The sequence below is a fragment of the Chamaea fasciata genome, unplaced genomic scaffold, assembly GCF_029207755.1.
Source record: "Chamaea fasciata isolate MVZ Bird 193981 ecotype frontalis unplaced genomic scaffold, bChaFas1.0.hap1 SCAF_2, whole genome shotgun sequence".
Lineage (NCBI taxonomy): Eukaryota > Metazoa > Chordata > Aves > Passeriformes > Sylviidae > Chamaea > Chamaea fasciata.
The window spans coordinates 23082599-23105842 of record NW_027094087.1 but is presented as its reverse complement, the minus strand read 5'-3'; the positions used below and the strand labels follow the sequence as shown (position 1 = coordinate 23105842).

General features: G+C 44.7%; 1 protein-coding gene across 5 annotated transcripts in view; it reads left to right on the top strand.

Annotated features, from left to right (window-relative positions):
• The window catches only part of LSAMP (limbic system associated membrane protein), a 993127-nt gene that overhangs the window by 942317 nt on the left and 27566 nt on the right, over positions 1-23244 (top strand). For all 5 annotated transcript variants that reach the window (XM_066175262.1, XM_066175261.1, XM_066175259.1 and 2 more), the window contains 3 exons: positions 15539-15673; positions 19481-19601; positions 20523-20671. In XM_066175262.1, coding sequence (XP_066031359.1) covers positions 15539-15673; positions 19481-19601; positions 20523-20671 — 405 coding nt within the window. The remainder of the gene's footprint in view (positions 1-15538; positions 15674-19480; positions 19602-20522; positions 20672-23244) is intronic.

The window sequence follows — 23244 nt, the reverse complement described above, 5'->3', positions numbered from 1 at the left end:
TGTATACAGGTTTGTGATCAGTGTCTTTGCACAAGCACAAGAAAAATGCCTTGGGCATTTTCTGCTATTAGAGAGGAACAAGTGTTAAGCTATTAGTCTGAATCTATCTTAGACTGCATTTCTCCTGAGAAAACTCAGTAAGAATTTCTGCAGCCTTATTCCCTCGAAAGACTAAGCTGAGATTTAATCTATCACCTAGACCAGGCTCTGGTCTTGGACCTGTAATAGCTGCTTATACATCCATAGCTACCTTGCAGAAAGCAGAGTGAAGAATATAGGTGAGGATCTTGACAGCCTGTATTCCTGCCTCATCTCTTAAGGCATTGCTTCCTGCACAGGGATGGTGATGGGCACCACAGTGCAGGTGAGGAGAGGTTGCCCTGCCTGGAAAGGGGAGCAAGACCATTTTCCTCCTTGTGATTCTAAGCAGAGCTAGATATCCTCTGCCAGCATCAAACCATCTCTGTCTCTCTGAGGACTCCTAAATGTCTCTTTTTTTTTTTTTTTCTTTTTCTTTTTTTTTTTTTAATTGAAAGAGCCAAGATTGCCTTTAGGCTTGTTCAGATATCAACCACTTTTGAGGATGACTGAGTGTACAGAAACACAGACAGGGAATCAAACCTTCCTGCCTTCAATTCACTATCTGCTCCCAAGCTAAAGTGGTCAAATCCCTAAATCATTACACAAGTGATGTATGAGTTAACATAGCATGCTGACAGGACCAGTGTGCACAAATGTCCTGAGGAGGTTCAAATTCAGAGTGCTATATGTCACTTTCAGCCAATTTCTGTTTGGAAAGAGCTCAGGAAGGCTTTGGGATTCATTGAAGAAATACCTAAATAGGTATCTCAGTATCTCAGTTTTTCATTTCTCCATCTCTCTCCCATGACTCCCTACAAGTGCCTCCAGCTGGAAGAGGTAAGGAGTATAGAAAAAGCCTGAATTCATCAGATCTGAGTACGAAACTCTTTTCCCTCATAGCAGACCTCAGCCTTCTCATTTTATATAGCAGATGAGAGTCTTTTTGGGCAAGTTGCATGTTCAGGAGATCAACAGCAGCAAACCATCTCTCCTGTTGGGTAAGGAGCCAGACCTGTGGTCTCCAGCAGGTTCGGTTTCATCCCCATCTACTCTTGCAGCAGCTTCCTGCTGCATTCCAACCCATGGGCTCCCTCCCATGCCTGCATCCAGAGGCCCAGCTCCACTGTGTGACATCAGCTCTGCTGGTGGAGCTGAGACATGTGCCCCTTGCCCATCAGAACAGGTTTGTAAGTGAGGGCACCAAAACCTCAAATCACCCCGGTGACAAGTGACTGGAGAGGTTCTCTGTTTCTTTCCTCCCTGAGCCTCTTGGCAACCACACTGGCCTCCAGGCAAACCACAATGTGCTCACAGCAAGAGCCTAGGGGATGAAGAGCAAAAGAAACTTATAGGGCCTCTTCCAGGGCTACATGGAAAGTGCTGGAGATTATCTTCCAGGTTTCCTGCCGTGCTGGAATGACGGGGGATAACTATGGTTTCTTCTTTGTCTTTTTAGTTCATGAATTGCAGACTTTACAGAGGAGCTGTCTCTATTTGAGAAGGTAGCAATAAGAGCACTTGTTTGTCTAGAAATGGGATGGCTGTTCATGTGGTGTATTTTATCTGCTTTTAACGAAATGAAGCAGCCAGAAAGTAAGGCGGGGGGGGGGGGGGGGGGGGGGGAGCCAGCACCAAACATTCCCACTCCATTCCAAGCCCTCCTTACCCAAGGTCATGGGAACTTACCTTTTTTCTCCTTGTATGCCCCTGCATGTATACACAGCACTTAAGTGTCCAAGGCCCTCAGTGATACTGCCAACAGCCATGGATGGCCTGTGAGCAGTGAAATTGTTTACCACAGATCAACAGAACAGTAATACATCTGGAAAACTCTGGCCTCAGTTACCCCTTGTATGTTGTATTTCCAGCCAACACTAACTGCATTCCTTGCTGCTTTCCCATGGCAATTCACCTTGCTCAGAGCTCTGCTTGTTTGCCCTAACCCTCTGCATCCTCTCGCTTCTTTTCAATCAAACTTTCATCTCCAGCTCATGCTCTGTGTCTCTTTCTTTATTCATTTCCTTTTTGGTCCTTCTCCTGAAGCCTTGGGTCTCACAAACTGTCTTCTCTATGCTACTTTTTAAATTATTTATTGTCTTGACAGTTCTTCCACTGTTCTCCATTCTCTTTTCTTCTCTTATTTTCCCCTCTCCTTCCTTGCATCCCCCTGTATATGCAAGCTCATAGTGCCGGAAAATTATCTCAAGACCTTCTGTTCCTGAAGTAGTGAGAAAATAAAGTTTGCAGGTGAATTTGCCATATTAATATAGTTACCAAGTGTTCCCCTCCTTCAACTGTTCTGCATCTGCAGACTGCAGACTGCTGAGATTAGTGGCATAAAATACTACCAGGATATTGACATAACCTACAAGCCAGGAAGTTGTCTTAATCAAACCCAGCATCCCTTTTGGAATGCTGGACTGAAAAATACAGGGACAGCAGTTTTGAGAGCAGTTGAGAAATAAGTGTTTAAAGATAGCGTGTTTGAAAACCTGGTTTTTAATATTGTTTCAATAGCATATGGTCAAAGTTGCAGGACTTTTTCCCTACTGAGTCCTAGCCTACAGAGTACTCAGTCAGAGTATTGGTGCTGGAGAGGTGATAGAAAGGAATTTGATTGAAACGCTGGTTATTAAGAAATGCTATTATCCAGTAAAAGTGTCAGAGGGCTTCAGTCCAAGAGGCACAGAAGATAACTGTGGATGAATTCTTAGTTCTTGGAGGCCAGGTGGGAGGGCACAATTGTTGTGTCTTTCCCCCACCCACAGTAAAACCTAGAACAGCCTTGGAGGAGCCACCCATTGAAAAACATGTCTGTTGCGTTCTTTGGAAAGCAGAGAACTAAAGAAAGAATAGAAGATACCCCAAACTCTTTGTCAGCCTCTAACTCCACCTCTCTTTGTTTCCTTCCCTCTGAAACCCACATAAAGCAGTTTGTATGTGATGGTGAGAGACAAGAGGAGATTTCAGTCCCCAGCTGGTGATCAGTTTATTCACTGAAGTATGAGGATTGATAGCACTTGTCCCTAATAGCCCAGCTAATATAGCTGCAGATGCTACATTTAATCATATAAACAGTGAGGCACAATTGCAGAAAAAGGGCCTCTGGCCTACACCACTGGAAAAGGAAGTGGAGCAGATTCCTAAAGGGCAGGTGGAGAATAGCAATGGTCCTGCACCCCTGTGACAGGAGAAAAGAGGATGCGTCCTACTTCTGCACAACACTCTCTGCAGGATGTGTCCATGCACATATGTAATTTACTGAGTGCACATGAGAGAACCAAATTAAAGGACCTTGTGCATTATAGCAAGATATGTGCAGGAGAAAGCAGGGAGCTCCACTGCATGTAGAAGGAACAAAGGGAGTGGTTGGGGTAGGAGGATGTGCCCTGTCACATCTGGCTGTCTTTCATAACGCCGTTCCTGACAGCTTTGTCTTGATATCTGCAGCCGAAGAACATTTGAGAAGATGTGGTGCTGTCCAGAAGCACAGCTGCATAAAGCAGGGAGCAGCTTCCATGCAACTAAGACCAGAGCCCTTCAGCAAGGATTCTGCAGTGCAGTGAGGACAAGTTAGGGAGAAAAAAGGGAAGGTTTGGGCTTCTTATTGTCCCATCATCAAATGGCAGCCTCACTCCCCTTCTGCTTTCCAGGAGCGTTTGAAAACAGGTGTTACAAATCTTCAGCCATTTATGAGGGGTCTTCTCCCAGCTGCCAAATGTGTTGTGTCACAGACGTGCATGAGGCTGCATGGATGCAGGCACCATGCAACACCTGGGAGGCAAATGATGCTCCATACTTCAGTTCTCCACATGTAGGACCATAGGCACACCCTATGCTCATCCTCTCCACCCTCTCCCCTGCCTGCCAGCCTTCCTGCCTGCACATCCTCACCCAAATGCTCCGTCGTACTTCCAGTCCCACACCCATTATTCCATGTGTTCTTTCCACCACCCGTACACATGCACACATATGTGCAGTCTAATACCCAGGCACCTTTCACCCACCTGCATTTCCTCTTGCATCCCCACAGTCTTTGGCACTGATTTCCTTGTGATGCTCAGCAGCTCCTGCCTACACACCCAGCTGGTCCTCGCTCATGCTCACCAGGCTCTCGTGCTCTGTCTCAGAGTGCCCTGTGCTGTAACCAAGCTGTTACTTGTTCAGTTCAGTCATGTGTGTGTCCTGTCAGACACTCATCTGCAGACAAGTGGCCCAGAACAAGACCAGCATGTAGCAGGGTTAAAAAGGAATATGCCGGGAACATCCCTCTTCTCTAAACTCACACCCTGATATCATAGCCTCCAAGGGTTTCAGTCTGTGGTGTAAAGAAAGCTGTTTGTGGTTTTCATTGAAAGAGAGCACAGGGGAGGAAAGTCCAGCCCAACACCTAGCCCTTCAAATGAAGTGACTTGTCAAGTATGCAACTGTGGCAGGGATTTGAGAAGCAGTAAATTTAGCAGCACTCACTTCCACTGACAACCTGTCATGTGCTTGAAACATAAATAGTGGTGGAGACAAATCACTGCTGTTTTCCTATTAAGCTTTGGCCCACTGGCCCTCTAGCTTGCCAGCAGCATTTCTACCTGGCCTGCCTGTGTGCCTTGTGTCAGGGACAGATGTGCCTCCCCATTACAGGCTTTGGGAGAGTCAGGACAGGAATTATCATGCTGTTATTTCCTGGGTGTCCTTGGTGTCTGGGTACTTGCTCCTCAGCTGATGGATTTCTCGCTCAGGCTGTGTGCTGCTGGCACCTCCTACTTCCACCCAAGGCTGAAGAAGCGTAGACCCTCTCCTTAGAGGGCTTCTGGTTTTCACCCCTGCCCCTGGTTTCTTCCACACAGACTGGTAAGGTCACACTGGTGGAGTAAATGAGGCACTGATTTGAATAAAAGGGTAGAGGTGAAGTTTTCCAAAGCACCTATGTGACCTACAGGCACAAATTCCATTGAAAGCCAATGGGTCTTGTCCTGTTAAAGCATTTAGTGGCTTTTGGAAACCCTGCTTTCAAATATCAATTATTATATAACCATTTAATAAAACATGCCATCAGAAGCTCACATTAATCTTTACAGAGATGAGAGACACCCCTTAGTGCTTTAAACTGAGGAACCAGGGATTCAGTACATTTCACCTTCTTCCCTCTCTCTTATCAGTTTTGATGCCTCTTCCCCTCAAGGAAGGTGAAATCATGCCAGTGATTAAGGTGGCCTGTTCTGTGCTGTTTAATTAGAGCAGCTGCTGTTTCAGTTCCAGTGAGAGTCTCACAGGTGTGCAGTTGCAGAGGCACTCTAATGAGACCCCTGCCTCTCCAGGAGCTTGGCAGAAAGGAGCCAAAGAGTCCTCCACATAAAATGGATGTTTTTTCATGCTTTCTTCAGTCTTTTGGCTGACTGAGCTCCTGTTGGAGCAAGATGTTTCCCTTCCCGCAGGAATCAAATGTGTTTGGGGAGTGAAGAGAAATAAATGGATTTCTGTCCATGATGGTAATGGGGAAATTCAGAGAGGCGAAGCCCAGTGAGACACATTTTGATTGACATGATTGGCCACGGTCTTCTCATGCCAGCACTGTTACAGTTGTTGGAAATTTTATGTAATCATCAGAACAAGTATTAAGGAGTTGGTATGAAGGTAGTGAAATATCTTTTAGGTTAGTCTTCAGACCCCCTCCTAAACTGACAGGGTAAGCTGTAAAAAGTCAGAAAGGAGTTGTTTTGATACTGTTTCTTCTATTTACAGTTTTCTGCCTTCTGCCTTTCTGGTCTCCCCTTCTTTTTCCCATAGTCCTGGGAGAGAAACCCTGCTTCACAGCCAGGATTTTCAAGTGTGCTGATGGCCAGCAGCTGCACTAGCAATGGGAGTAGTTGCCTCAGGGATCTACAAGACCTCAAAATCAGGGTCTATATTTCTTCTCTGCTTGCCTTCCCTGTAGGACTGTGCAAGATGCAATATTAGGCACGGAGCAAAATGCCTTCCTTCTCAGCCACTGCCTTGCAAGTTTGAGAGAGAGAGGGACTCTTTATTCTTTGGAAAGCAAGAGAGTGGCTAAATGCATAAGAATTAAATATCCTGGACCAAAGCAATCATTTATCTGGACTGCTATCACTATGAATCAACAGCAGACACTTCAGATGATAATATCACAGGAGCCAGCCCAATTGATCAAAAGTCTCTGCAGCGTGTGAGCCCAAACAATCTCTTCCCAGCACACCCCACCCTGCCTCAAAACCTCTGTAATTCTCACCTCGATACACGGCAATATTTGATGCCTGCTGAATCCTGAATTCAGCTCAGTAGTCTCATCTCCCGATCCCTTGTGGTGCTCCCCCACAAAGTATTCCCGTTTTTTCTTCCACCAGGAGCAGATATGGGGGATGGTGTCAGGAAATTACTATGCTGGATCTAATTGAGAAACATTGCAGCAAGGAGAGGGGTCAACAGAAAAGCAAACAAAATGATTTTTCAAGAAGCTAATCCACCTATACAAATATTGGCGCCAGGCATCACAACACTCCGGCGTGTTTTTGAAAGGGTAAATCTTGCTAAGGGGTGGCTTAACTCTTTGACCTCATTTCCTCAGTTGAAAACTACACCAGTTTAAAAGCTCAGTGGCTAGATCCAGGCTGATACAGAAATCCCGGTATTTAGGTTTTGTTTGTGAAGTTGGTGTTCAGAGTAGCCTCACTGAAAACAGGGATGAACTACAGGAATTGCCATCTTGCAAAACCTCAGGAAATTCAGGAGCTGTGTTATCTGATCATGAAATGTTTGGCTTCAGCTTGCAGAGAAAGAGCCACAGCAATGCCTAAGCTCTAAATTAATGCTCTTTCCCATTTCAAGTAAATTTGTGCCAATTTGTAATTTCTCGAGACTTCTTCCAAGTTTCAGACATATAAAAATGGAATTCTGTGGGCTAATTTGAATCACTGAGGAGTAGGGGATCATCTAATTTTTTTAAAAAAATTAAGTTTGCTTGAAGTTCTGGGTTCATTCCTACCCTCTCATCCCAAGAAGAACAAGTGGGCATAGGACAGAAGGGAACAAACATCTTATATTTAAATACAGGGAAACATTCTGATGATGCCTACAAAAGCGAGCCACTTGATTCTTGCACAATAGTATATTGAGCATGTCTTGTGCTCCGTAAGACACAAGAGACTTTGTAAATAACATAAAAAGGATTTTTAAAGATGTCACCAAACACAGACCAACCCCTGTAGTTCCTAGACTGAGACACTTGCACAGTTGGTACCAGTGCGTGCCATCGCATGAGGTTTCCCTAAAGTCTGGGACTGACAATGATTTGTGGAATTAAACTAGGGACTGCATTGCAGTCCATCACTGCTCTTCACTGGCAGGACAGAAATTATACAGTTCAGTCAGGCTTCTTGCCCCAGAAGGGACTTGTTGCTGTCAGTCCTTTCTTTGGTCTTGTGTTTGTGAGGAGGAACTTGTCTTCAAACTGTACAACAATATTTTGGACAAGTGCATTGTCCAAAATAACAAAACTTGTAGGAAAATGAGTACATGAGGCCAAATGAAAGGAAACCATCTGACAGAGTCACTAGAGACTGTAACAGTTGACTGCTTGCTGTAGTATTTTATGCCTTTCATATGTGTCCACAACATGCGAGAAAACTCAGTCTCCTGCATCAGCTCTGGGCTTGTATTACCACCTTGTGCTTAGCACAGTGGGAAACAAAGACCTATTGATCACACACCCACACCTCCACAAACACACCCTGATGTTCCTCATGCCAGGGACAAGTGCTGGCCCATCCTCTTCTTGTAAGTGGTGGAGGAAGAGGGCACAGGACCCTGCAGTGCTGACCACTCTGCTGGGAGCAAGATTGGTGTGATGCCATCCAGTGTCAACATCGAACAACTCCTGTGCCTCAGCTGTGATTCTTTGTCTGACCTTCTCTTTTCAACTTCCATTTCATTAGCTGCTCCAGCACTGTCCTCACAGCCCTGATGAGATACCAACTCCTGCCTTCCTAAGGCTCTCAAAAATGTGGTGACATCTCATTGATCCATCTAGTTGATGACTCCTACCTCATGTTGTACCCTTTGAAAGGCAGCAGGGAAAAATTTTGTGCTACAGAAACTGTGCAGCTATTGGTTTGTTCATGTTTATATGTCATTTTCTTGGCAGTAAAATTAAGGTTTGGTGTTTGGTAGCATAGTCATGACAACTTGCATTGCAGTATACAACACTTAGGGAGTATAATATTGTAGTTGTGACATTACATGACTTAATTTACCTCATGGTTTATAATTTACTTTATACATTGGCTTCACAGCCAAGTTCTGTTCCAGAGTAATTAATCTATCCAAAAATGCTGTTTATGTTCATTTAAAAAGTGTTAACAAATTTGGGCTAAATTTAGTAAGTGATTTTGAAAAAAAAAAGGTGATTTTCTTCAACATGAAATCATCTGATTTAAATTGTATCCCACGTTGAGGCAGAACACTAATTCCTTCTTCTGGTTCAGCAAAAAGAAGAAGAAAACCACTGGTCAAACAGAAGGCTATGAACCGAAGTGGGTCTGGATTTTTTTTTCAGGGGATGGTTCCCTTTCTTTCTGGTGTTCACATGTGGATTTTGAATGGAAAATCTAATCAGCTGCTGAGATGAAGTAATATATTGCACACCTGCTCCATGCCCAGACTCAGGGCTCTGTGTGAGAGAGTTTGATGACCCTTAGCGGTCATTTCTAGAAAAGAGGGCTTGGAAATTCATAGATACAGCTGATCTGCAGAGGCTGCCTCAGGCAAAAGACCCCCCCCCCCCCCCCCCCGACATGGACCCACAGCCAGGATGCAAACTGCATCTGAGCTGTCAGATTTTGGCTTCCAGCTCCTGGGCAGAGCCACCAGCGATGGGCTAGTCATCCCAAGTGGTTTGGTCAGTGCTGTCCCAAGAGAGAGCGCAGAGACATTGTTCAGTCTGGGGACGCTGCTCTCAGCCTGGAGGGTTTTGTTTGCATGCTGGATGCATGGAGTTTGAGAAGGAAAGAGCCCGTGGAAATCATGGGCTCTTTTAACCCTGGTCATGCCATCAGGTGCTCGTGTTCCCCCAGCCAGGGAGCTCCTTGGGTGCTCTCCATGGCTCGGGAGGTAGGGCTGGCAGTTTTGTACATAAGGTGCAAGTATGATTGCTGATGGGCAAAGACCTGGTGAACGCCAGGGGAAACCATGCCAGAGTGTTTCCTCCCTGTCTGACTCATTCTCATTCATGAAGCCAGAGCCAGGCCAGAGCCCTCCCTGGCACTGCTCTAGTTTTTTGGTTTATGTGTAATAGCTACAGACCTGAGGGCATGGGAGGCATGAGGCCAGCTTAAACAATAAATACCCTGCTGTGCCTTGCTGCTTAAACAGAGTAATTACTGCCTTACTACATGTGACCCCTCTGTTCCTGTCCCTCTGGCAGTTGTTATTTCATGGCTCCCTTTACACAAGGGATGGCTGTGCTTCTCTCCCAGCTGTACATCTCTCTGTCTGCCACTGTCTCACCTCCCGTCTTCCTCACTTGCTCTGTCTCAGTGTGTTTCTCTTTGTCAGTAGCTGAACACCATTTTCTCTTTTTCTCAGTCATTGAAGAATCTCACTTTTTTTTTTGCATTTCTCTCTCCCAGCCACTCTCCCTCTCTTCATTCTCCCTATGTTTTTTCTCTATTTTTGTCTTCTCTCAAGCTTTCCCCATTTCAACACTTCCCATGCTACTCTAGGTTTTCTGCCTGTCTTCCTCACTGTAGCATTGTAGCACTAGCTGTCCCTTTGCTTATCCACCATCTGCTTCTCTCTACTGATCTCTTTGCTAAAAACAAGCCTCTTCAACTAAGGGATGGTAAAAAATGCCAAGCTCATTGCAATCTGTGATGGCTGAGGAGACAGGGACTGATAAACTAAAACTTCAAAGTTTCGAATTAAAAAAAAAAAGAAAATCCTCAGCTGGAGGTAAAACAAAAAAATCGTGTCAAAGGCTCCCTTAGCTATTTTTGTCTTTCAAAAGCCTATTCCTAGGGAATAGAAGGTGCAGAGGGAAGGAGGAAAGTTAGGTGAGCAAAACCTCAAACACTAAATGGAGAGTACAGAGACAACAAAACCTGCAGTTCAGCAATAGAAGTTGCTACACACAAAAAAACTTCAAATGGCATCCATTGATTTCCAATCTTTTTTATCTCCTTGCATCTTGTTTTAGGCCCAACAAAGATGCATAACCCATTCTGCTCCCCTCTCTTAACAACTACAAAGATGCTTGGAGGGAAAACAAACATAGGAGCAGGGTGGATGATCTCTTTCTCAACATGCCAAATGCAAACAGATACTTACAGCAGATCTGAATTTCAGTTTAATTTAAGACCCCACCAGTGTTTAAAAAAATAAATAAATAAGAGAACTAAAGTAATTTCTACATGAAAAGAATCCCACTGTTGGATGCACGGACAGGAGAGGAGATGAAACAAATGTGGCTGCCACCTCTGGAGATCAGCTTCCCCTTTGGAGATGTAAGATACTAGGGCATGAAGGGAAAGGCCTCTCTGGAAGAGCATGTGACTGAATGCATTGCTGACCCTGACTACCTGAAAGAACTGTCTGCACACAGTGCAAGTGGGATTTTATCTGGGTGTGTGTTATTTGTAGAAAGGAAGCATTTAGCCTTTGAGGAAAGAGTGATGGTGTGTGGCAGTGCAAGGGGCTGTTTGGGTGGAGGTGAGAAGGGCCCATAAATGCCTGGGGAACATGTCAGTCTGTGTTTCTGCACAGACACGGGTGGATTTATAGATATAAAAACAAATAAAATACATAGTATATAAAACACAGAATATAGCATGCATATATATATATATATATCATACCTATATGAGAGCACAGGCAGGTGTGCACACCAACAAGGACAATATGCAGAGCCAGTGGGGTTGTACAAGGCTATTTCCAGAGGGTAAGGGCAAAGGAGGGTTGCTTGCCAGCAGGCTAGCATAGCCAAGTAGATTTGCTGTTCAGCTTCATTATTTACTGGGTCCAATTAGGAAGCCAGGGGATAGGAAATGTGGCTGAGGCAAGCAGGCCTTCAAAGCCTTCCTCCTGCACACATCAAAGCTGCTGCCGCAGATCCCTCTGCAAAAAAGGCTCTGCCAGCTCTGAGCAGCAGCAGCTGCCTGGCTCGAACTGCTCGGGGTCGTTCCCTCTTGGTTTGATTGTCAAGCCTCCTGGGTTCGTGCTCTCTCTATCTCCAGCCTCCAGAGCAGAAAGCTCCTTTTTCTGAATTACTGGGACAGAGTTAAGGAGCTACAGCTTGGCAAGACGCTGTTTAATGGGGCTGTAGCAACAAACCAAGCTAACTATGAACATGTGAAAGACAAAAAAACCTGCAGGGAAGCAGGTTGCCTGAAGTCATGCAAGGGGATGGTTTAGGATGAGAAGAGCTGCACTGAGTGAGAAGTCATCTGCCTAGGGAAACCTGAAAGGACCCTCACTGGGAAAGGGCTGTACTGAACCAGGCAGAACAGCCAGGAGACAACCCTTGTCAGCAAGGAAGCTTTGGCAGTACAGTCAGAATTTCATCCCTTGATAATCTGCTCAAGGCAAATGTCTTCCCTTAATGGGAATGGAGTGGCTCGCTTGCCAGGAGCTGGCAGTCCCTCTTTCACCTAATAGAATATGTCCATTGTTATTGGTACCAAAGAGCATTGTCCAAGCCTTGTCCCTCCCCACTCTGATAAACTGCACAGTGACAACCATCAGTTCCCTACCAAAGCTGGCTCCTGTGCAGAAACATTTGTAAATTCACTCCATGTATAAAGCTCTGTTCCTGCTCCCCCAGCCCCCTGTTTGCCTTAGAGGTTAGAGTTAATATGACTCACCTAATCTGGCTGCCAAAGTGAATTAGTGAAAACATCTCTACAGCTCTCTGCAAGGTATCACAACCTGACATTTCTCTAACACACTGTGATACATCTTTCCTCTCCCTGATCTGTACTACAACACCTCAATTTTATATAAATGCTTTTTGTTAGAAATGGTTAATGTGCTCCTAAAGGGGACAAGGCAGCATGCAAAAGGGTCTGTCTTGAGAGTAGCTCAGTTCTTGTAGCAAAATTTTGATGCTCAGGGCCACCGGTCCAGAGACAAGAACAGTGCTGCCCCTTATTCAGCAAGAGACTGTCACAGAAACTTTCCCTGGAGTGTTATGCTTATACGTTTGTCCTAGAGCAGGGGCATGAGGAGCTGAATAGGGTTATTGATGTCTTTGACGTGCTCTTTAGAACAGAAGTCCTGCCCTTCACTTACTTCCAGGGCACTCCACTGGACAAGCCAGCAACTCATCATGCTTGGGAGGTTTTCTGTGTAGCTGTGAAAGCTCTCCTACCAGACATAGTACACAGTACACTTCAAGTGCATGTATGTGTGCAGGGGAGAAGCTCAAAAACATCTTCCCTTGGGGAAGTATCTACCCTTGTAGGTTACTTTGGAGCTCCACTGATGTGGTTCTCTAACAGACAAGCTTAACAGCACCCGTAATGAGGGTGCCACTCCATTAGAGCTGGTTAAGTCACCCTCAACCCTGTTTTCATTATGGTGACAGTCTTGTGACAAGGGCAAATTGCAGGAGAAGCAAGTCCCACTTGGAATGAACCCTGTATATAAACAAGGCAGAATGGCAGAGCAAATGAGTTGAAAAACAGAGGCAAATTATGTTTTAACCTTTTCTTTGAGAGTCTTTCCCTCATGTCTGATTAACTTTCCAGTCAACTGACTGACCTACCAACTGGGAGTGCTGCTGTGAAAGGAGGGGAGTGTTGGTTGTTACCTCAGTTTGGGGGTGGGATTTTTAAAGCACTTTATTAGCAGGTAGCAATATGAGCAATATGCCATAAGAAAATCTGGGAATTAGGAGAGTTCCCAAACAGAAATGATCCCTGCTGTAGCAAAACCAGAAACAATGTGCTGCCTCTACAGACAGCAGCAAGGTGCGGGAATTGCAATGCAATCCTTCATCTGTGTTCAGCCACGGTAACACCTCATCTGAAATGCTGTGTTCAGTTTGGGGTATCACACATCCAGAAAAATGTGAACTTGTCAGAGAGGTCTAAAAGCAAAGAACAAGAATGATCAAGAGCCTAAAAAAACCTCACCTACAGAGGAAGGTTGAAAGACCCTGGCAATGTTCAGCAAAAAAAAAAAAAAAAGACAACTGAGGGAGGAACATAAGTGATTTAAAAGTTGATAAAAGGCTGTTGCAGGGAAGGAGGGAATGATTTGTTCTTTTTGTCTGTAGTGGCTAAGACAAAAGTAATAGCTTTAAATTGCAGCAAGGGAGACTCAGGTCAAACTTCAGGAAACTGCTCCAGTGGTAAGGACAGCAAAGCACAGGAATAGATTGTCAGGAGTGGCTGCAGAATCTCTGCCGCTGGAGGACAGAGGATGGCTGTGTCCCTGACATGACTTATGTGTCATGCCTTGGAGACTGGGGAACGGCTTAGATGGTGACTGAAGACCCTTCCCACAGTGCTGTGGCTCACTCAACTCTGGTCCTACAGGGGGTTAGGATTCCCTAACGCATTCATGAGTTCTAGCAACAAAAAACAGCTGTGAAAATCCCACCCAGCTTCCTTCTCCACTGACTCTCCACAGCATCAGCCCCAGTGCAGAGCAGAGGACTGAGAGCCACGTCCTGGTAGCAGGAGCCAACTTTTCCTTCTTCCCTTGTGCAAAACGCTGCTGCCATGCAGGAAGGTCCCGCAGCAGACTGTTAGGGGATGCAAAAACCAAAGCAGATGTGAATTTTAGACATATCAACGAGATTTCCACGACCTGAACATCTGGTAGGAGCTGGAAAAAGGGACTGCTGATTAGCCCTGCTGAAAGTAACGGGGAGCCCTTGTCTTTACATGACTTTAATAGGTACACTGCTGTTTTCATGCTGAGTCTCTGTGACAGGGAGTGGTTTTCCCCTAGAACGATTCTGGAAATTGACTGTGAAAAAGAAAAATAAAAAAGACCCCAAAAAAATGTAAGGGACAGAGTTCTGAGTAGATTTTGAAGTTTCTGAAGTCCGTCTCTGATGCTGAAGGGAATTGCACACAGCTGGCATCACCAGTGTGTGTGGCCAGGCTGACCTGGCCAAGACACTGCAGCAAGTCTGTGCCTGTGGGGTGGGATTTGTTGCAGGTGGCTCCGTGGGAAGTTCAGCTCCAGACTTTCACCCTGCTTTCATGCAATGCCATAAACCAAGGGGAACAGTAGGAACTATTTGAACTCCCTCAAAAACTGTAAGCACTTTTGTGAAGTGGGCAGGGTTTCAGAAGCGCTCGGCACCTGTTGAGCAGATAATATCTTCTGGGCAAAGAGTTTTTTGGAAAATCTGGCCACTCTGAAGAACCTGAATGGGAGCTCTTGTGATCTGACTTTTTTTTTTTTTTTTCCAAACCTGTCTTTTACACTTTTAGGGTTGGGGACTGATTTCTCTAAACATACACAGGCACACAACTGGGGCTTGCAGTTTCCAATACTGCAAAGCAGTGCTTACAGCCCTCTGAGAGGAGGAAATGTGGTTCAGATTCTTTCCAGGAGGTGCCTTACCTTGCTCTCTGAAGGAACGGGGTAGATAGACCAATCCTAGTGTTTCATGCTTCCCTGGCAACTTTCATGCAATGAATTTAATGTGTTTTACATGGGTTAACCTCACTGCTCTGCTCTAACCAGGAGGTGATGGGAGAGGGAGGGCTATTTGCTGCAGTTTCCAGAGGGAGAGCAAAGGAGTGACTCACTCAAGGTCACACAGTGAGTTAAAAGCAAGGCCACAGACCTCCCCCGATTCCTGCCCCCATCCATAACCCCGCCTGACACTCAAGTCACTGTTTTCCAAAGTGTGTAAGTGAGGCAGCAGGGTTTAAATGTGTCATTTCATATGTACGGTAGCTCAGGGATGCGTGATGATTATTGGTCTCTGCAGATCAAATTACAGTTTGTTTCTCTCAGTTTGGCTGTGTTTAACGGTAGCTTGATCTGATCGATGGCACTTCAGGGTGGTGGTTGCACTGAGAGACAGAAAGACATTTTTCACAGTTTTGCAGTGGAGAAAAGGGTGCTGACAACACATCTGAGGACCCAGCTAGCCCTGAACCAGCACATCACCCGCAGCGTGACTAACTGCTGGTGGTACTCAAGTGAACTTAGTCTGATCTTATGTGGTGGAGATTTTGCTTCTCAGCCTGGGCAGCCTGTGAGAGGCTGTGTATTGCACCACCTGTATGCTGCCTTCCAGATTTTCAGTTTTCCATAATTAAAGGAAATACTGGTATCTTGCTGATGCGAACTTCTGAAATAACTTTTAAACCGCTCGTGACTGTTGCCTGTTTGCAGACTCCATGTTGTGGTTGTTCCTCCATAGCGACTTCTTAAGTCTGAAAAGCCTAACAGAACCACCCTCTGTATTTTTCTGTCCTACCAGGCAGGGAGTTTGAAGGTGAGGAGGAGTACCTGGAGATCCTGGGGATCACACGAGAGCAGTCGGGCAAGTACGAGTGCAAAGCTGCCAACGAAGTTGCCTCAGCAGACGTCAAGCAAGTCCGGGTCACTGTGAACTGTGAGTACACCACAGCTGGGGCAGGGCAGCGGGGAGAGCCTTGCCCACAGGCGAGGGTCACTTCAGGATAAACAGAGAAGCCTTTCTGGGGTTTGGATTATACAATCTGCAAGGCAGGGCGCTGAGAAAACTAGCTGCAATCAGACACTTGCCACAGGGTACGGTTTGTGCTTTAAACCTGGTAATATATAAGAAAAGGCTGGGGGAGGTGTGGTGCAGAGAGACAGACAGAGAGAGAGAAAGAAGAGCTGTGAGCTGCCCCCGTCTCTCCCCTCCAAAAGGCTGGCAATGCCTTGTTTTCACTCATTGATATTCGGGTGAACAGTAGCGTGAAGAGAAGCTTCACCAAGGCAGCAAGGAGAGATAAGGGAGGGCTCAGCTGGCTCAGAGCAAACACATGCCTGCCTGCACCCAGCCATCTCAGCAGTGCCTACACGGCTATCACAGCCAAGGGACACGGGGCAGTGGCACGTGTTAATGACAGGGTGCAAAAACTTAACTTTTATGCTAGTTTCAGGTCATTAGTTTAAAATCTCTGTCTAAAACACTCTTCATGCACCAGTACAATATAGAAGGGGGTTTTGGCCAAAGGATACAGCAATCCCCTAAAAGCACCAAGAGGCACAGTAAGCTGTGGCTTACTTCCACACCTGTGGATTGGGGCATGGATCCCATCCCATATGTGCTTAGACAGATGTCCACTTCACTCTGCTGGCATGCTCCACTCACAGTAACACAAGATATTTCAAACTGATGTTACTCTTTAATCCTGCATGTGTGTATGTCCATCCTCCATACTTGTAAGGCTTGTATTTGGCACTCCAGTGATGTAAAGTCAGCTATCCCCATGTACCTGCTTTGTTTCCTTGCTTGTAGGCTAACAACTTTGCAGCAAGGATGGATGAATGGGAGGTATATCCTCTCCTGACCTTCTTCAGTTTAAATTGAGACTTAAGCCAGAATATTAACTTAAATTGAAATTGGATATGGCTACAGACATATATTTCTGGGTGCATATTCATGCCTTGATTCACAGGTAGAACTGTTAGGGAGCAGGTTAGGGCAGAGAGCTGATGGCATCAAGTGTTTCAGGCAATACCAGTTTAATTTTGACTGTAGGTGATCATAGCACCTTTTAATATCATTCTTACTCCTCATTTCTTTCCCTTGGTCCTGTGTGGGCCATCCCATCAGATCAACTTTTCTGTCTTGCTTAGAAGTCGAAGTTATAGGTTCCCTGCAGCATCTTCCAAATACACAGCTTTTTTATAGCTCCCTTGGAAATTAGATGGCAGTGGTTTAATATCAGCTGCCTCATGGGCCAAATTTGGCATTAATATGAACTGTAGTAGCAGACTTTTTGCACTGAAAGTATAGAAGTGTCGAAAACAGCTGAGTTTATAAACTGAAGACTTTCCATGAGAACCAATTAATAGTTTCAAACACTTCTGTGAAACATAATTTCAACGATGCTTTAATGTGTTTGAAACAGATTGTTTGTATAAAGTCAGAATGTTTGATTTTGATTTAGTTTCAACACATAATAACTATGCCACGGTAAAATCTTAAACATTTTAACTGTTGGAAAATATGGAAAAGTGATGTTAATATGTAGTGTAATTTGTAATGTAAGCAACTTAAAATACCTTCAGGACAGGTTTTTTGGGGGTTTTTTGGGGGTTTTTTTTTGTTTTTTTTTTTTTTTCTTTTGACAGAAAGGCAAATAAATCTAAGAGACTATGAGGACCATGCAGGAAAACAATCAGTCCTATTAGGGGAATGAAAACTAGATATTTGCATACATCTTTCCTCATCCTGCATTGTTAAACAACACCACAAGCAGCAGAAAGTGGGGAAAAACACAGTAAGTTTGAAAAATGGGGCCTGTCCAACCTCAGGAGCTTCCTGGCCATCTCTTATCATCTGCTGTGGAGCGCTGTCAGCTCGAACTGCCGGAGAAAGCATCTCACTTTGCTTTGGTCTCACACTACCACCTTCAGGCTTCCCAAGTAATTTCCCTTGCACATCACAGACAGGGAAACTGAGGCCTGGGGAGAGTGGGAGGAGAACAGCTAAAGGGAACTCACTCCTGGCTTCCCAGGCAGCAAATGGCTACACACAGAGCAGCTGCTTTCTGGGTGCAATAGGCTGGTTTGTTTGGCAATGCCACCTGCCCCTGCTTCCGGGAGAGCACTGCACCAACCTCCTAAAGTGGTGAATATGAGGACTGCTCAGAGCAAGGGGCTGGGCTCCCTGGCAGCAGGCTGGGAAGCAGACACTTGCTGGAATAATTTTCTAGGACCACGGAAGGGTGCCTGTTCATTTTGTGACTCACCTCGTGTGCCAGATAAATGGAAAGGTTTGTCTTGCTGTAGACAGCAAGAAGATACACTGCTCAAGCCAAAAAATCAACTAAGAATGGTTAAAAAATCACCTTTGCTATCCTTTTATTATCCCTCCTCCTTTTCAAATTAAAATATTTACACGAACCCACAGCCTTTGAATGTAGGAACCTATTTATGTAAACTTATTAATATTTATGATGTTAGAGGGCGCACTGCAATATCCCTAAAGCCCTGCATAAAATCCCGATTAAGGTCAGGGAAGGGATCGTACTGAGATGGCTAATGTGTTCACAAACAAATTTCCTTCCCTACATTCTCCAGACAGAATTATTCTTTTTCTTTGACTGCCACAATCTGTTTTGCTTTTTTTTTTTTCTTTTTTGGCCTTTGAGTTCTGGGACAGATACAGATGGCAGAGAGTGTTTCATGGTAACTTGAGTCTCAGCAAAGTATCTGTCTGAGTCACAGCCCTGTAATCTCAGGGTATGTAAGTATTAGTGATGAGAGACAAGGTTCTTATTCCTTGATCCCTCTCAGCAGCCAGGTGGAAATAATTCTGCCTTTTAACATGTAAAGCTTATCGCTTAATATTTTGAACATGGGGCTGGGATTGAAGATGCCGGTGCCTACCCTACCTGGTATCCAGCCAGTACTGAGACCAAGCTCCAGCAGAGCACACCAATATATTTTCCAAGTTTGGTTTGCCCATGGCACAACACTCAGACTTCAAAGTAAGCAGAGGTGGGAGCACTGTGCTGGGCTGTGGGCAAACTTCAGGCAGAGCACTCACAAGAAGGCCCTTCTGGAGCTTGTCACAAAGCACAATGTCCAGGAAAGCTTGATCAGGATTTGCAACCTTGGACACCTAAGGGAAGTGTCACAACACTGGCTCTCAGAGTTGTACCCACAGCTTCTGCTAATATTCTTCCCTTTTCAGCCATTAAAGTATTTCTGTTTCATACATGTTGCCTCAGTCCTTTCTTATTATAGTTTTTGCATTAGGCAAAGAGTTTGTATGGAATATGATTTTCATGTTGGTGTTAAATTCCTTCTTTGCTCCTTTATTTTTGCTGTCTGCCTTTACCCTTGATGAAGATTTTGTCTCATCTTCTCTCTGATAAGCCCATATGAACTACAGATGCATAGGTAAATATTCATAATTTGCACAAGTCCATCATTAACCTTAACTTTGCCTGTGTATGCCTATGCATTTATGACAGAACTTTATTCAGCAGCGGTGAAGAGAAGCACGTGTAAGGAGTGCTGCTAATGTGGTATATGAGGGAGAGTTCAAAGAGCAGTGTTCTGCAGAGGAGCAGGGGGGAGCAAGGGCCACAACAAACAGCTCCCGTGGACCTCCAGTAGCCTGAACAGTTTGCATGAGGCAGGCAGCCCTGACATGGTTTCCCTGTTTTGTTCCACCTGGAAGTGTGTGGATTGACCACATGTTTCCTTCCTTTAGACCCTCCCACCATCACAGAGTCCAAGAGCAATGAGGCGGCCACGGGACGACAAGCCTTACTGCGGTGCGAGGCATCAGCAGTGCCCACGCCTGATTTCGAGTGGTACAGAGATGACACCAGGTAAGGCCTTTAGCTCACCTCTTCCCTCCTCTCTTTTTCAGTCCACTGAATAGAGGTTGCTGTCATCCTCCCCAGCTCCTCTCAAATTGCTCCTTACAATCCGTTTGAGTCACAATGTCCCATCAGACCCGGCAGAACCAGCATGGTCATGGCTGGAGGAGGCCATTCCTCTCTGCACTGGAGATGCTGAAGGAAGTGCAGAGGATGGAGCTCTTGCCTTGAAGTCCATTATGGGCCAATACCCAATTAATACAATGTTCATGTGCTAAGTAGCCCAAAATACAGACCACAAAATATGTAGTATAAGTTTTCAGTGAGGTAATGCTGCTCCAGGTGCATTCTTCTAGGAAAAGGAGCTGCTGAGGTGTGAGATTCCCCCACCTGTGCAACCTGAGCCTCTCAGACTTGCATATGAGAATAAATGAGAAGAGAAAAAGGATCTGTCCTTTCTACCTAAGCATTTACCTGGCATTAAGAAGGTTGTGTTATTACCCTGCATTTTAGGGTAGCTAGCCCTGAACAGGATGCCCAGGTTCAGGGGTGACTCAGTATATGCACATATTGTGAATCAGTATATTTCATTAGGAATATTGTGTTCAAGTACAGACTAGCCTTCAGCTGGCCATGGTGTGTTAATTTCTGGAGTGACTTTGTGCTGGGCTAATGCTTCTTCCCCTTCCCTTGTCTTCCCTTGGTTCTCCACTGCTTTACCAGTGGCATTTAAACCCACTGAACTACGATGTTCCTGTTTCCTATCCCTGCCTTCTTTGATCTCTTTCCTCTCAGATCCCCTCCCTGCCTCCCTCTATGCTCACCTGGCAGCTGGGCTGAATGACTTTGCTTTGCTGACTGCTGGGAAGGGATTTCCTTCCCAGTACACAGCTGCCATTGCACTATACACCTCATCTCCTGTCTTCCCAGGATAAACAGCGCCAATGGTCTGGAGATAAAGAGCACGGGAAGTCAGTCTCTGCTGATGGTGGCCAATGTCACTGAGGAACACTATGGGAACTACACCTGTGTGGCTGCCAACAAGCTGGGAGTCACAAATGCCAGCCTATACCTTTACAGTAAGTACGGGAGAGGGTGAAGGGAGGCTCTCACAAAGACACAGCTGTGCAGGAAGCACATGGTGGCCAAAACTCAGGGAGGCATCTGCCTGACAACCCAGTCCTCCCCTCAGACCTCCAGCCATGACCTGGCTTTCAGCACTCTCTTTGGATATCTACATGTTCATGCTTGCCTTGAAACACAAACACGGCCAAATTGAAAAGTTTACAGTCAAGCCCTTTGATTGACTGGCTTTGCTGAAGACAGATTTTGTTAAAATAATAAAAATGTGTTTGTTTTAAAACTGGAAACAAAAAAATCCTTTAGAATGACAGCCCCTTTAATAAGCAGACAGAAGGCCAGGGCTCGGAGGATCCATGACAGGTGAGAAATGACAAGTAATTCAGAGAGATGGAGAGAACTAGCCACCGAGCCTGAGGAGAACAAGACAGAGTCAAGAAAAAGAAAAATTGGTTTGAAACTGGAAGGGACAGAAATGAGAAAAGACAGAATGATTTTAAAGGGATATGGGACCATGGGGGAAAAGGTAATCAGCAGATGAAATATGGAATAAGGTTCCTTGGATCTCATTCTGCTACCTTTCAATTACTGAGTTTGTCTTAGTGAGTGTAAACAGACAGAAGCTGGGACTAGACGAAGCTCTAGAGCAGAGTTACCCACTGATCCTGAATTTTGCAGCTGATTCAAACCTGACCCTAAACAGAACCCCTGCCCCTCACCCACCACCCATACGCACATAAAAACTGCAGTGTATTTAAAATGCAGTTCCCAGTTCCAGGTCTAAAACTTGGGCTAGACTTGGCCCACATGTTATTGGCATCAGAGATACACTGCAGCAAAATGACCCACTCACACAAATGAACACGTAGACACAAAAGTGACTGATGGCAGTGCTCCTGTGACAGTCCCAAATTGAATTAAAACTCTCATGTCATGACCTGCATGTCCTTTTAAGCAGAAAAAAAAAAAAAATAAGCTGTGTGAAGCAGTCAGTATGGGATGCAGTTTAGTTTAGTTTCTGCTCTCACCACAAAACCCAGAGTTATGGTTTGGTTATTTTTAACAGATATAGTGCAAAAGGAAAAATCCATGGGCATTCTTTGTTTACCACCTTTGGGTTTATTTCATGGCAGTTTGAATTTTTGCAAATTTGGGTACATTTTGTGGCAGTTATTTTTTAAAGAACAGATATTATTATAAAAGAACATATCTTTGATTTCCTGTAGCATTGCAGCACACAAAGCAAATTTCTGCTTTGAAAGTCTTTTCACCCTGGTCTTGTGACTGTCATGAGATTCAAAAAAAATCCTCAGGCAGCAATCTGGAACACAATTTTCAAATACTCCAGATTTGTTCTTGCTGATATTAATATAATTCTAAGTTTAGAATCCATTATTTGTGACTGAATTCTAAATTCGGCCCTCTCTGTTGGTTCCTGTTACACAGATGAACTGAAATGCATCACTGAAACAAAATATAAGATGAAATTCCATAATGTATATATGCACATATGATTTTAGCTGGGGGGTTAGTTTTGCTAGAGAAGCATTTTGCATGATTACAGAACTTCACCTCAAAGGATCTCAAAGGATTTGCTAGCAATGAATATTTTAATATCACAAGTAATTTAGAAATGGGTGAGTGTTGTTAAGACCGTTTTGCAGCAGGAAGTTAAGGTACAGAGTGAAGAAGTGGTTTACCCATGGTCATAAAATGAGTGGCAGAACCTCAGGGAGAGACTCAGGAAAACCTTGCAAAGTTGTTGTTAACTGCTCCAGGAGAAAATGTGGCAACTCTTAAAGATGATTTGCAACAGTGAGGATCCTATTTTAGCCCCCTTTAGACGTGTATGAAGAACACTTTCTTTCTTTCAAGTTGTTGGATTTCATTTGTCATTTTTTAGAAATTTAAGGCCTGTTTATACTGGAGGACACTAGAGAACTTCACAAGAGCCAGGAGAATGAAGATACAGTAGCTGAGATAGATTTGATGATTTTCAGGGAAGTCTTTCTAACTTGTTTTTGTTGTTTGGTTAATCCCTACTTTTTCACTGTGCAATTGTTTCATATTGTTTCAGGAAATCTCTGTTCTAGTTTGTGTAGAAGAAAGAAAGAGAGAAAAAAATAAATTCAGGCAGACTACGGCTGGTATTATGAAGGTTAAGAAATCAGGGGGGAAATGAGTGAAGGGAATCAAGCTTCATAAAAATAAAGAAAGCTGCTGAAAAAACCTACAAACCCAGATGAAAGAAATGCTGTAGTGATCACACAGTAGCTGAAATAACAGGTAATGCACATTCCCAGCCACACACCCAGACAGAAAAATAACGCAGTGCCAAGTTTTTGCAAGGTACAGCAGATACTTGAATACTTGGGAGTGTTTTTCATCCCTGGAATCAGAGATCTTATTTCCTCTTTAAACAGAGAACAAGTTCACTATAGAGCAACACCCCACTGGGGAGGTAAGTACAGCGATGGTTCCTCAGTGTCCCATTGCAGCACAGAAATGAGTGGCAGCAAGGAGTGAAGAAACAACCAGAGAGTTAATAATGAGGTACTGGCAGCTTTGCCTG